General features: G+C 43.5%; 1 protein-coding gene across 2 annotated transcripts; it reads left to right on the top strand.

The window, feature by feature from the left end:
* Positions 1–1339: 1339 nt before the first annotated feature.
* On the top strand, positions 1340–15309 carry wnt2ba (wingless-type MMTV integration site family, member 2Ba). Of its 2 annotated transcripts, none has more exons than XM_014166120.2 (5): positions 1340–2040; positions 5961–6163; positions 11054–11331; positions 11596–11860; positions 12676–15309. In XM_014166120.2, exons 1-5 carry the CDS (start codon positions 1883–1885, stop codon positions 12903–12905), a joined length of 1134 nt encoding a protein of 377 aa, XP_014021595.1. In that variant the 5' UTR covers positions 1340–1882; the 3' UTR covers positions 12906–15309. The 2 variants fall into 2 exon arrangements, with proteins under 2 accessions (XP_014021595.1, XP_014021594.1); XM_014166119.2 differs by having other exon boundaries at positions 5961–6181.
* Positions 15310–15583: the final 274 nt, after the last annotated feature.

The raw sequence follows: 15583 nt of genomic DNA, 5'->3' as shown, positions 1-15583 counted from the left end.
GGATAGAGCGTTTAAAATCATTTATTTTGAAAGACCTTGTACTTCCGTCCTTTGCAGTGTGGCCAGATAGTGGCAACCATTTGATCTCAAAGGCATCCAGCTGAGATCCAATGGCAGGCCAGGCCAAGCATGTGCTTAAACAGCCAACCAACCTCTGGGACAGATTATGAGGTCTTTCAGTCTATCTCTATGGAGATACCAAGTTCCTGGTTAATGATGTGTCAAAGCATGAAAGCTTGACCTCTCATAGTTGAAGGTGCCCCAAGCAAAACTTTCTCCAGCGCTTGCTGGGCTGACACAATGTAACTCCAGACATACCTGTTTAACTCCCACATCATAGCTTACAATGCTATGTACAAAACGTAACATCTAGATAAGGAAAGTTGACGTCATCTCAAGAACATCGGTAGATGTGATTTATGGAAGTTCTCCACCTCATTGGAAAGCTCACAGCCACCCTTTTCGCAATGTATATGCTCTTGCATGTGCACTCACTGTTGTACAATACAGTGTCAATAATGTTCTGTTTGTTCTCTCATTTCTGTTGAATTGGTAATTTCACAGATACATCTGATAGGCCTAAGCGGTGTGCCAATGTGCAAAGTTATCTCCTAAAATAAACTACAGACTGTGTGGTCCCAGCTGTGTGGTCCTCATAGTAAATTGTTTTTTTTATGGGCTTAACACAACACCATCATTTGCATGTAAGCAGTGAAATATAGAAAACCTTTGGGCTGTTTCTTACGTTGACATGTATTTAGATAATACACATTGATGTATTAGGCTGTGTTTCGTGAGGGAAATGGTGGACAAAGGAAATGAAGGGCAATTGGATGAAAAGGAGACCAACACCAAGCAACATTAAACTAGAATATCACCACTGTCATCCATAATTTCCTGAACTAATTTCTGCAGTTTACCATTTGGTTGGAGCCACGTCATACATGCTCTTGTATTATTACTTAACTATTATAGCGCGTGTAAAGGGACAATAGGGACAATTCTTGCCTATTCGCATAAAACAAATTGTTAGATTCCTTAATTATTTTAGTTCCATATGACTCGGTAATTGTTTTTTTAAGTAATTGAGATGAAAAACCTAGTTGGGTAATTTTCCTCATGGCGCGCATCGAAACGGTTTGTCATCAGTCAATGAGGGTGACAAAATCGTTCCAATATGGGGATCACCAATATTTAAACGGCTATGTAGGCTAGATAACTTTTACATGCCGATATCTATATATACCGAAGTCCCTCACCTCACCGTGCACATACCAGTGTTTGTAATTGTCTAACAAAAGGGGGGGGGGCATAGACAGCTGACATGCTGGTGCAGTGTTTTTTCCTGCGGCGCATCTTCAGTCCCGACTGAGAAGAGGAGCGCGGAGTAGCTATCTGTCTCATCCTCGGACAGATGAGTGACTGACTTTACCTTCCAGGGACAATAAATGGTTTCAGTGTCATCATTTTTCAGCGTCTGGTATACCTGTGTTTGGTGTTGGCAACTTTTTCACCTTCACCTGCTATTCACGTCGAACGTCTAACAAATAGCCTAGGCTACAAAAGAACACGCAACAGCAGAGGAAATAGTTATCGTTGGCAACAGAACATCTGTTTGGACATTTGGGACGGTTTCTCAGAAGATGTGTCTTCATTCGATGTACTTTCCCTCGACCGACTTTTGATAAGCACTGACTCGATAAATCAGAGATAAACACTTAGAAAAGGCGTCAATGAACTGACAATACATCAAATGAGCCTTTTGAAACTGGATGGATAGAATGTTTCAACTTCTTTAGATAGACAGGTTTCCCCCAATGATGATCAGCAAACCATCGCCAAGGACTTTTATTCTTTATTATATGTTGTATGCCGTCTGTACATGAAATTAGAAATGTTTTGTTTCTTCAAAACCCGTGGATATTCCAGGAACAGGACGGGGTCTCGTAATGGGATACTATCCCGACACCCCTCAAGGATATACTTCACCTTTATTCTGCTGCTTCTCATCTTCACACCTAGAGCAGATTCTTCTTGGTGGTGAGTGGTGTCTTTCATATGCACTTGATGCTGCAGAAATAATCCTATCATTTCTAGCCAAGATTACATCTATAATTGAAGTCATTGACATCCAAGATTAGATATGAGTTTCCAGTAGTTCTGGATGACCAGTTGTCTTAATTAGCTAATTATAAGACGTTCCAAGACCTTACAAAAGTTAGGCCTATTTATGTTGGCTATTTAGGAGTCAAAAATATAAATTAGGAGAAATCATATGGCCTAATGCATATATGCTATAACGGATGGATTAAATATATAATTATAAACTGGGTGGTTTGAGCCCTGAATGCTGACTGGCTGAAACACCTGATATATCAGACCATATACCACGGGTATGACAAAACATGTATTTTTACTCTCCTAATTATGTTGGTAACCAGTTTATAATAGCAATAAGGCACCTTGGGGGTTTGTGATGTATGGCCAATATACCACGGCTAAGGACTGTATCCAGGCACTCTACATTGCATATTGCATAAGAACAGCCCATAGTCATGGTATAAGGACCATATACCACACCCCTTCGGCCTTATTAATTCATTATAACCTTACTGAATTATATGAATTTAATAAATAAAGCAAAAATTATAAGCTCATCATTAAATATGCAAAACGTTTTGAACAAAATCAAATATAAAGCATGCTTGGATGTCAATGAATTTGTAATTTTTCCTTTTGCAAGAGCATATTCCAGGTAGCTACATTTGCTTTTCACTTAAACCTTGTCTATATTTATCCCAAGCCTGAGAATGCTAATTATGTATTGGGGTGGCAGGTAGCCTAGTGGTTAGAGCGATGGGCCAGTAACTGAAAGGTTGCTGGATCAAATCCCCGAGCTGACAAGGTAAAAATCTGTCGTTCTGCCCCTGAACAAAGGGGGCAGTGTTCTCCACTGTTCTCTGGTGGATAAGAACTTGTTCTTAACTGACTTGCCTAGTTAAAAAAAAAAAAAAAGAGATTTGAATTATCCTAGGAATGCAGGAGATTGGGAAATAACTTACACTAAATTATGGGATATATCAGTTATGTGGCCAAAAAATTCAAGATTTGAATAGTTTAACAATCACACCATAGAGTCAGACCTATACCCTGCTGGTACTTGTGAAGAAATTGCTGCCAGGCTCCAATTCCAACAGCCACAGGGGGGAATGTGTCTGGATAGGAGTTTTATAACATCAATAGTCTATTAAGTGAGATCAACCAACAGCAGCACACTGTCTGGTGTTCATAAAGATTAATGGACTCGGGGACTTTCCACTATCAATCTTGCATATTAGAAGTGGCAGGTGCAGGCAGTGGTGCATGAAAAAAGTGTTCCTTGATGATTTCTCTTGAGGGTAACAACCAAGGGTGAATAAAGGAAGTGCTTACCACCTCACGTGAAACACTGTTCTTATGCCACAATACTCCAATCTTACCGCACACAACATGGTAAACCATAAATAGTTGTGTTCTTATAGTTGATCATCCAAACCACGATAATACCACATACATTTTTACTTATTTTTTTTAACATTTTATGTAGACAACAGTGAGACATTTTAGACATTTATATTTTCCTAAAATATCCCTGTGGTATTGTTGAAAAAGCTTCTCTGTCTCACAAAATATTATTCTAAAAAGAAGGCAGTGCAATTAAACAGTGACGTGAGGCGGAGCAGGGAGACATGGTAGATCTCTCCAAGGATCTACATATTTATCTAATCATGATTTATATAGTCCGGGGGGTTATTTCCATCATGATTGTGATTATTCAGATAAGAAGTAGTGTGTTTTCTAGTGTGCTGGATTGATTGTCCTCTCTCCAAACTAAGTATGAGGCGTAGAGACAGTCGGGGTCTTTTGGCTCAGTACTCTATTCTCTCTATGGAGAGAGTAAACACTGTGCGCCTCTGCTCTGCTTTATTGCTCAGACTCGGGCTGCAGGGAAGGAAGGCAGAATTTTTTTGGGGGGGGAAAGGGACAGCCATAACAGGAGTGGAAACACTTTTCTGTTTCTGTATCGGTGGCACGACAAATAATGTAGCTGTGATTAAGCCTGGCGGTAATGATGTCCGGTCGTTGCAGGGAGAGGGCGAGTTAGAGGAGCGTGCCAGCTTATAGGAGACAATGTCACACTGTATGGCTGCTGCACTGCACTTGGGTGTTTCTGTTCTAGTCTCAGGGGTCTCTCCTAGTTAACTGTGTGGATTCTTTCCTATCTGTGAACAAGCATCTGCAGGTCTCACATTTCATAACACTGTCCTCTGATGTACCATTTATGGCATCTATAACCGCGTGGGATTGACAACGAAGCGGGACAGAATTGTTAAATGCATGCTTTGTAAGAATTCCTGCTGTTCAACCGCCAATTCAATTAATGATGAATACCCATTGATTCTTGAAGAATATAACTTGTCACACATCTTACTCGACCTAACTTTAAAATGTGTACGCCTATGTAGATATTCCATTAACGATCTGCCGTTTCCAGCTACAATAGTCATTAACAATGTCTACACTGTATTTCTGATCAATTTGATGTTATTTTAATGGACAAAAAAATTAGCTTTTCTTTTAAAACAAGGACATTTTTAACTGACCCCAAACTTTTAAACGGTAGTGTTTATACAAAAGTATATGGATACCCCTTGAAATTAGTGGATTTGGCTATTTCAGCCACACCAGTTGCTGACAGGTATATAAAATTAAGCGCACCGCCATGCAATCTCCATAGACAAACATGGACAATAGAATAGCCTTTCTGAAGAGCTCAGTGACTTTTAAAGTGGAACCGTCATAGGATGCCACCTTTCCAACAAGTCAGTTTATAAAATGTATGCCCTGCTAGAGCTGCCCCGGTCAACTGTAAGTGTTGTTTTTGTGAAGTGGAAACGTCTAGGAGCAACAACGGCTCAGCCGCGAAGTGATAGGCCACATAAGCTCAGAACTGGACCACCGAGTGCTGAAGCCTGTAGCACTCACTACCGAGTTCCAAACTGCCTCTGGAATCAACGTCAGCACAAGAACTGTTAGTCTGGAGCTTCATGAAATGGGTTTCTATGGCCGAGCAGCCATGCCAAGCGTCGGCTGGAGTGGTGTAAAGCTTGCTGCCATTGGACTCTGGAGCAATGGAAACATGTTCTCTGGAGTGATGAATAACGCTTCACCATCTTGCAGTTTGACGGACAAATCTGGGTTTGGCGGATGCCAGGAGAACGCTACCTGCCCCAATGCATAGTGCAAACTGTAAAGTTTGGTGGAGGAGGAATAATGGTCTGGGGCTTTTTTCATGGTTCAGGCTAGTCCCCTTAGTTCCAGTAAAGGGAAATCTTAACGCTACAGCATACAATGACATTCTAGACGATTCTGTGCTTCCAACTTTGTGGCAACAGTTTCAGGAAGGCCCTTTCCTGTTTAAGCATGACAATGCACCCATGCACAAAGCAAGGTCCATACCGAAATGGTTTATCAAGATCGGTGTGGAAGAACTTGACTGGCCTGCACAGAGCCCCGACCTCAACCCCATCGAACACATTTTTTACATTTTAGTCATTTTTTGGGATGAATTGGAATGTCGACTGCTAGCCAGGCCTAATTGCCCAACATCAGTGCTCGACCTCACTAATGCTCTTGTGGCTGAATGGGCGCATGTCCCCACAGCAATGTTCCAACGTCTAGTGGTAAGCCTTCCCAGAAGAGTGGAGGCTTTTATAGCAGCAAAGGAGGGACCAACTCCATATTAATGCCCATGATTTTGGAATGAGATGTTCGACGACCAAGTTTCCACATACATTTGGTCATGTAGTGTATCTTGTTCTTTAACACATTTTTTTTAATGGACATCTGTTTTTACACAACAATAGTCCCTGGCAGTTTTACTGGCCTACTGACAATGCACCTGTCTATCTGATCTGCAGGTATATTGGAGCCCTGGGTGCACGGGTGATCTGTGACAACATTCCAGGCCTGGTGAACAAGCAGCGCCAGCTGTGCCAGCGCCACCCCGATCTCATGCAGTCTATTGGGGAGGGTGCCAAGGAGTGGATCCGTGAGTGTCAGCACCAGTTTCGTCACCATCGCTGGAACTGCAGCACGCTGGACCGAGACCACACTGTCTTTGGTAGGGTCATGCTACACAGTAAGTCTGTTTCAGTGTGTTCATCTCTCTGTGTGTGTTCAGTATGCAATCACTTGCATCTTGGATGTAAGATTCACTACATTAATCTGATTCAACACATACAAGTTTTCACATTGGTGGTTGTAGGCAATAGCAGAACATTGTGAGGGACCGCTTCCTTGCCTTTTAGACTTACAGATATTCAAGCCTTAAGGGTATAGCTACGTATATCTCAGCTCAACACATAATACAACAGTTCACTTCCATATATGTCTCCTTTGTTAGCCCATCTCCGATAAGGTAACAGGAGAACGTACTAGTTGTCATTTCCGGTTGTACAATACCCAGAGAGAATGTGTGCAAGTAAATGTATCTAGTTTCACCTTCTCCAGGAATGAGGAGGGTTGGAGAAAGTGGATATTCTCCGAAAACTAGTAGCAGATAGAGTGATCCACAAGGGTGATGTCTAAACAGTAATAGGAGATGTAAATATTTGGGTAGATGTTTCTGGCAGGCAGACAAAGCCGTACTCCCTGACATATTGCCTGTGTTCTGGTTCATTGCGTGAGGAGGAATGAAAACTAGAGGTGGGTGGGAAAAGCAGACCAAATAACCCTGAATCTGCTCTCCTCTCAAATGAAAACATACCTAGTGACTGAGAAAGCTGCCATCTGTGCAAATTAAAGAGTGACAGATGTTTATTAAGCCTTCGCAGAAGGCAGGAATCGTGGTCACAGGCAGGGAATGGTCAACCACAGGTAGGCAGTCAAAAACTACCTCACATCCATACAAACAGAAAGAACTGAACTAAATAGGGAGCTGATGAGACCAGGTGAGACACGAACACAGGTGAAATTAATGAACAAAAATGAAAGACAGGGCTATGTTCCAGAACAAAGAAGAAAAAAACACAAGGTTGACTAAGAAAAGAAAAGCAGAACCTTACAGTACCCTCCCTGTCACGGCTGTTTGAAGGAGCGGACCAAAATACAGCGTTTTCGTAGTTCCACATGTTTTATTAAATCAGTGAAACCGAATGCAACCATTAAACACTACAAGTATATACAAAACAACAAACCGTGACGCTGGAGGAACAATAACCTCACGAAGAACAATCACCCACAAACACCTGTGGAACAAACCTAACTTAAATAGGACCTCCAATTAGAGACAACGACAACCTGCTGCCTCTAATTGGAGGTCATGCCAAACACCACCAACATAGAAATGCAAACCTAGAACCAAAACATAGACATACAAAACCCAGACAAACACCCCCTGTCACGCCCTGACCATTTCTACCATAGAAAATAACACTCACTATGGTCAGGACGTGACACTCCCCCCCCAAGGGAGGCTCCTGATGACCTAGGAGGGTGGAGCGGGCGGGCGGGGGAGCAGAGCGGACAGGTCCGGCAGGCTGGTTCGATGAGGTCATGGACTGACCCAACGTTCTGCGTCGAGGCTGATGTCCAGTGGATCTGTTCGGGGGTTGACCCCAAGTTCAGGGAGTGGGACGATCCGAACGGTTATGGTGAAATGCCTGAATCATCTCTGGGTCGAGGATGTCTTGGTCGAGGACCCAGGACCAGTATTCAGGTCCATAACCTTCCCAGTCCACTAGGTAGTGGATGCGACCTCTCAGGCGTTTGGAATCAAGGATGGCCCGTATGGCGTAGGCAGGTTCCCCTCCGACATCCAACAGTGGGGGCGCATTGCGGTTAGAGACTGGAGGATGAAGAGGACTGTAGGTGACTGGTTTTAACAGAGACACATGGAAGGACGAGGAGATTTTATACTGACGGGGTAACTGGAGGTGGTACATGACAGGGTTGATGCGATGGGTTATCTTGAAGGGACCAATGAAGCAACAACAGAACTTTTTGCAGGGGAGGCTGAGCCGGATGTCTCTGGTAGAGAGCCACACACGCTGTCCGGTGTGAAAGAGTAGCGTCTGTCTGCAGCGTCTGTCGGAAAAGCATTTCTAGGTATTAGAGGCTTCCTTCTCCCATACCCGCTCACAATGCCGAAACCAGTCGTCGACAGCTGGGCCAGTACCAGGCTCCTCCTCCCAGGGAAACATGGGGGGTTGGTAACCAAGGACACACTGAAACGGAGTAAGGCAGAGGGATGAGTGCTTGAGTGAGTTCTGAGCATATTCGGCCCAGGCTACATAGCAACTCCAGTCGTGTGGAGAGCCAGAACATTGTTGGCGGAGGTACTTCCCTATTTCTTGGTTCAGGCGTTCTGTCTGCCCATTGGTCTGGGGGTGGTACCCGGAGAAGAGGCTGAGGGTGACCCCCAGTTGGTCACAGAAGGCTCGACACACCCGGGAGACAAACTGGGGCCCACGGTCAGAGACGATGTCCTCCGGAATCCCACACAGATGGAACACCTGCTGGAACATACACTCCGCCAATTCCATGGCGTTAGGTAGATGAGGAAGAGGAACCAGACGACACATTTTTGAAAAAATGGCCTACTATGACAAGGATGGTGGTGTTACCAGAGAATTCAGGAAGGTCTGTGATGAAGTCAACATCTATGTGGGACCAGGGTCTGTGAGGGATTGGCAAAGGTTGAAGCTTCCCGGAAGGGGGATGACGAGGGCTATTGGTTTGGACGCAGACTTGACAGGAGAGTACGTAATCCCTTACGTCAAATGACAGTGAGGACCACCAGAACTTCCGGGCTAGACGTTCAGTGGTTTGTGTAATGCCCGGATGTCCTGACCCCAAGGACGTGTGACACCATTGCATCAGTTGGGTTCTAACAGCTGCTGGTACGTAACTCTTCCCAGCTGGTGTCTCAGGAGGAGCCGGGTCTGAGGCTAGGGCTTCTTGTATGGCTGAGTGAACCTCCCACTGTACCGGTCCCATAATGCAAGAGGGAGGAAGAATGGGTTTAGGGTCTGAGTGACTGGTCGGAAGGTCAAACTGGCGGGAGAGAGCATCAGCTTTTACGTTTTACTTTCCAGGGATGTAAGTAACATGAAAATGGAAGCGTGCGAATAAGAGAGCCCAGCGGGCTTGTCTGGAGTTTAACCTCTTGGCCCCTCTGATATATTCCAGATTACGATGATATGTTAGGATGAGAAACGGATGTTGTGCGCCCTCCAACCCGTGGCGCCACTCCTCGAGGGCCAGCTTGATGGCGAGGAGTTATGTTCCCCACATCGTCATTCCTCTCAGCAGGGGATAACTTCCTGGAGAAGAAGGCACAGGGATGTGATTTGGGAGGTGCTCCCACCCACTGAGAGTGTATGGCTCCTACTCCTACTTCAAAGGCATCCACCTCCAGGGTGAAAAGAAGGGTCGAATCAGGTTGGTGAAGGACAGGAGCTGAGGTGAAGAGGCGTTTCAAGTTGTTGAACGCAGTCAGGGCAGTATCAGTCAATTGAAGTGTCTTGGTCTTTTGGCTGGTAAGGGCAGTGAGGGGAGTGGCAGTAGAACTGAAGTACCGAATGAACCGGCGATAGAAGTTGGAGAACCCAATGAAACATTGGAGTTCCTTAACTTCTCTAGGGCCAGTGGGACGATTTCGTCCCACCTACGTAACAGCCAGTGGAATCCCGTGGCGCGTTATTCAAATACCTTAGAAATGCTATTACTTCAATTTCTCAAACATATGACTATTTTACACCATTTTAAAGACAAGACTCTCGTTAATCTAACCACACTGTCCGATTTCAAAAAGGCTTTACAACGAAAGCAAAACATTAGATTATGTCAGCAGAGTACCCAGCCAGAAATAATCAGACACCCATTTTTCAAGCTAGCATATAATGTCACATAAACCCAAACCACAGCTAAATGCAGCACTAACCTTTGATGATCTTCATCAGATGACAATCTTAGGACATTATGTTATACAATGCATGCATGTTTTGTTCAATCAAGTTCATATTTATATCAAAAACCATCTTTTTACATTAGCATGTGACGTTCAGAACTAGCATACCCCCAACAGAAAGAACTGAACTAAATAGGGAGCTGATGAGACCAGGTGAGACACGAACACAGGTGAAATCAATGAACAAAAATGAAAGACAGGGCTATGTTCCAGAACAAAGAAGAAAAAAACACAAGGGTTGACGGTTGACTAAGAAAAGAAAGCAGAATCTTACAATAGGCCTGCTGTACATGGACTGATTGTACATGAACATTGTACGGAGACAACCAAACCTATTTGATTAAAATGTGTTTGTGCTCTATATTACATTCTATATAAATGTTAACAGTGTCTGCGTTCCAAGTTTCAAGGAGCGTAGGCATGTTTGTTTCTGTGCAATGTCTTTGGACTATGCAAGTCCAAAGCTTTCAGTTGGGCGTATGTTAGTGTTCATAGCATGAAATCTGCTCTAGATGATGTACCATAACTGCTGTGTAATGACATGGTTACTACAACAAAACAAACTTTGCTGGTATAGTGTAACCGCCAGTATAAGACTGACTTTGTTTATATATAAAACCTACCTGGGGCCACGTGTTTGAAGAGTATATTGTTACAAGCAATATGTCTAAAAATAAGCAAAATCAAAAAGGGTAATTTTGAGGTAATAATATTCATATTTTTAATGTTGAATAAATGAATGTGAAAATGTGTATTTCAGAATCTAGACATGCTCGATATTTGAGAGAATACTATAAGGAGGATAATGACTCCAAGATGTTGTCACAGATCATAGGGAGGAGGCATGTATAGGTTTAAAAAGGATCTAAAATGGCATTTTTCATCACTATTTTCTACCCCCAAATTTTTATACAAAGGTAAAAAGGATGTTAAACACCCTTACTTCCAATGAAGTTCCTATGTGAGAACTTAGCTCCCGCTGGCGTGGAATCGCCCAATGACATCTTCTTACACATAATCTCCTCCATCATATCACCCCAGGTAGCCGGGAGGCAGCGTTTGTGTACGCCATCTCCTCGGCGGGTGTGGTCTATGCAATTACCAGGGCCTGCAGCCAGGGGGAGCTCAAGATCTGCAGCTGCGACGCCCACAAGCGAGGCCGAGCTAGAGACGACAAGGGCGACTTTGACTGGGGCGGCTGCAGCGACAACATCAACTATGGCATCAAGTTCGCCAAGGCCTTCGTCGATGCCAGGGAGAGGATGGTGAAAGACGCTCGGGCGATGATGAATCTACACAACAACCGCTGTGGGCGAATGGTGAGCAATGGCTTCGGGGTTAAGGTGCCTTTTTGCTTTTTTGATACGGGCAGTCCCTTTAAACTAGCGCTAGGACATGCTGTAACTACAGTGTAACAACATTGTTACTGCAGTAGAACAGACATTGCTAGTACAATTTAAGCCACTCTGTTGAACTGAATTTTTTATAAATACTCTAGACATGAATAGTGAGTGTACTAGGTTGGCCACAGGTGAGGCTTTGTCTCAACCTCTAATGAAATTGTCCAACCTTCTTGATTTCAGGCAGTGAAGCGCTTTATGAAACTGGAGTGCAAGTGTCATGGTGTCAGCGGCTCCTGCGCCCTCAGAACCTGCTGGTTGGCCATGTCGGACTTCCGGAGGACCGGGGACTACCTCCGAAAGAAGTACAACACGGCCATCGAGGTGACCATGAACCAGGATGGCACAGGGTTCATGGTGGCTGACAAGGACTTCAAAGGAACCACCAAGAATGAGCTGGTATATGTAGAAAATTCCCCTGACTACTGCCTCATGGACAGAGCAGCAGGTGGGTTAACTCATGCAATTAAAGATGTTAGGTAGGGCCAGGAGTTTTTCTTCACCACATGACCTGGCAGAGAAAAACCCAGAAGTTTTAGCAATGTCTAAGTGGAAATACATTTTAAGAGAAATTACATTTCAGTATATGATTCAACATAATATCACATTTAGTCATTATTAAAATGTATGGGACGTTATTTAAGTACTTATCACCAAACTTGTGGAAAATATTGTCATCAGAAACCTAGTTGCTCTAAGTAAAAAGTATTACCCAGACGCTAGATAATACAGAAGCCTACGCATCAAATACAGATATGAGAATCCCAGACTCATCTGCCGAAGGCCTGCATACCTTCATAGCTTAGAGTTCAATTATTTGACCTTTAACTTCTCTCTAATTCCAACTGTGTTTTCTCTGCCTTGGTAATCTCTGTCTCTCACGCCCCTCATGTCCTATCACTTCAGCAGAGCGTCCATAGAGCTCTAGAACAGCTAACAGGCTCTGGTTATGATACTTTGGATGTATTGTGTGTTACTGGCATCATCCTCATCTCTGTTAGACCTATAGTTATAGGTTGACACCTAGTAAACTGCCGTTAAGAAGAGGAGCTACGCTACGCCCCTAGCCTACTACAAGGTGAAGCAATAATCTATTGTATAGGAATTCACACCCTAAGGATACAGCAGGGTCATTTTTTAAATCCTTCTGTGGTCACTATTAAGCTCCACTCCCAAATGCTCAAGGGGAATACCTCCGCTCACACCTATTCTCACACCCCTTCACTCAAGGGCCGGCTGGTCTGTCTTGTGCTCTCTCCACAGGCTCCCTGGGCACGGCAGGTAGAGTCTGCAACAAGTCTTCCAGAGGCACGGACGGCTGCGAGGTCATGTGTTGCGGACGGGGCTACGACACAATGCGCGTCAAACGAGTCACCAAGTGCGAGTGCAAGTTCAAGTGGTGTTGCGCCGTGGAGTGCAAGGACTGCGAAGACATGGTGGACGTTCACACCTGCAAGCCACACAAGAGACCCGATTGGTTGGACCTAACCTGACCCTGAGGCCCGGCCTTTTAAAGGATCTAGCAGTGGCCAACTGCATTGTGGGATATGTAGTCCCTACTCCCGACTCATTTCTGACCTCCATTACCTCTGGCATGGTTCTCATTTGACAACCCCTTCTAAAGTGACATCCTCAATAACTTTTTGCCAAGGGGCCATATCCCAATTTGGATTGGATGGTGCAGTACTGTATGGTACTGTTCTATAGGAAGGCAGTCTAAGAGAGTGGTTGGTCCAGGAGAGGGGATAGTTCCTATTTATGTTTTTGTTTGATCGTGTTGATCTGGGGAAATACTATTGTGTGCTGCTTCCAAGGTGCTGAGGACAGTTTTTTCTACAGAAAATAATTTACACATGATCTGTTGTGGAAATGCAGCACAGGACATTATACTGTGAGCACACCAGAGATGGAGTTAGGATTGTTGGGTGGTGTATGTGTTGTTGGTTTTTGCTTGGTTTAAAACTATGTTCTCTTTCTATACCGGTGACCACTTTGCTCAGTGTTTCATTGTCTGCTTGAGACACTGGACATGGAAAGACTGACTTGTATTCAGTAGTTAGGAGCGTGAACTTTCAGAAGAAAAGGACATCATGCCTCACCCGACTGGTCAAATGCATCGTAATGGATGTACAACAGAAAGTTCATTCAACTCTAACATCCAACTGTTACCACGGGCCAGAGAGCTGCACTATGGACACTAATATAACCCAATATTGAGCAAAGAAATTCATTTAAACAAATGTTTCTGTTATATGAGTTAAGTGAAACAAAAATTGTCGTCGACCGAGATGGATAGTATGTCTTCTCTCCCTTTAGTGTGACAGTTACCCTATCAACCTATTATTGTACGTGTTCCTAAATGAATACGGTATGATGGACGGTAGCTGTCATCTCTTGCTTATTATTTATCACTGGTTACTGAAGCTGCTAGTTGCTATATCTCCCAAGTTAGCGTTCTCACTATGGGGCACTTTCATTATGCATCCGTATAGTCCTTTCACTCTCAGGGTTGTTTTGTAGGCTACGTGGGGCTCTGACTGATCTATGACAAATGAAGTACTTTGTGAAACCCAGGCCAAGATGTTGCATGACGTAGAGGAGCTGAGAACCAGAATTGATTTTTCAAATCAACATTCACAAATGCACATAGGCCTATAGGGCCAGCGGGATATGACCAATCGAGACCGAACAAATGGTACAACGATTGACCGAAAGCAGTGAGGTCCATGTGATGATCACAACTACTTGTTAAAGACGTTTGTAAGATGAATGAGATTTCAGTTTATGTTAAAAAGATCAACATTTTCAAATGCAAATGGTCATTGATATGATTTTAATGCAATGTTCTCAGAACGGTAGGGAGTCGCGGGCCAAGTTGTGCTGTGGCGTTAGTTGGAGTGTTATTGTCACCTTGGGAGGATCCTAAAATACCACACTTGTTCTATATTAAACCTTGTTGATCCTTCTGTCATTCACATCAGATCTCATCCATCCTCATATCGCTGACCACGTGACACTGTCATTGTCACTGACACACAAGGTGATATTCACTGAATCTACGACTCGCGGTTCTTGAGTAATTCATTAAATTATGATATATTCAATTTTTATTCCCCCCTCTAATGTCAGCGCTTGGCTCGGCACTCAACGAATCCTTGGTGTAGGCCCTCTAATTACAGCATTACTCTTCCCCCGAGCCAAACATGGGAATTATTTATCTATTTCATAGTCTGTGTAAACCAGGTGATATTATGCAGACTGTTTTCTTTACACAGAGCATTATTGTAAAAATGATTAGTCACATTAATCACTTTCGAAAAAGCTTTTATTGGTCTCTAAATCTTTTTAAAGGGCAGCGCAACTGTGTCCTTGTGGAAATGTCCTGCCAAATCTCATATAGTATACAGTGAACAGGAAGCGCTGGCTTTGCTTACATCAGTCTTCTAAAATAACCAGCGTGTCACTGTCTGTATTCTCCTCCCATCATTGTGATATCTAATGGGCATCTATTTAGTGACAGCATGATCACTCTAAAATTGTCTCGGGGGGGAAAGAAAGTTGAGGATGGAAGACCTAAATGTTTGGCACTAAGTGACACAATGTCATTTTGTTGCCCTTCAATAAAAATAAATGAGTCTATCATAGACAGTGGCGTAGGAATGACTCTGACAACCTGAAAAACTGGTTTTAAATGCTAATTTCTAGTGACTTGTGAGAAAAGGTTACAGACAAATCTTATCTTACAAACGGGCAAATTTACAAGTGTAAGGGGGCCCTTGCAGAGGGGCACATACTCTGGTACAGTCCAATCAGTCTTAGGGCCATTGCCATTCATGCTGTACTGAATACCGGTCTGTTCATGTGGATATATTCAATTAAACAACCATTTTGTACTCATTCGCTGCTACCGTATGACTCATTTCCTATTATTTTCTCACTTCCCCTGTGTCAGGTTGTTACTACTGCTGCTCTACATACTGTATGGTTGGAAACTTAACATAATATTTTCCACTTATAATACAGTTATTAGACTGTACTATAAACTGGATGGTTCAATCCCTGAATGCTGATTGGCTGACAACTGTGGTATATCAGACAGCATTTATTTTTACTGCTCTAATTACGTTGGTAACCAGTTTATAAAAGCAATAAGGCACCTCAGGGGTTGCGT

This window comes from Salmo salar, chromosome ssa22, assembly GCF_905237065.1.
Source record: "Salmo salar chromosome ssa22, Ssal_v3.1, whole genome shotgun sequence".
NCBI classification, from domain to species: domain Eukaryota; kingdom Metazoa; phylum Chordata; class Actinopteri; order Salmoniformes; family Salmonidae; genus Salmo; species Salmo salar.
Note: the sequence above shows the minus strand (reverse complement) of the source record. Positions and strands in the feature narration are given on the sequence as shown.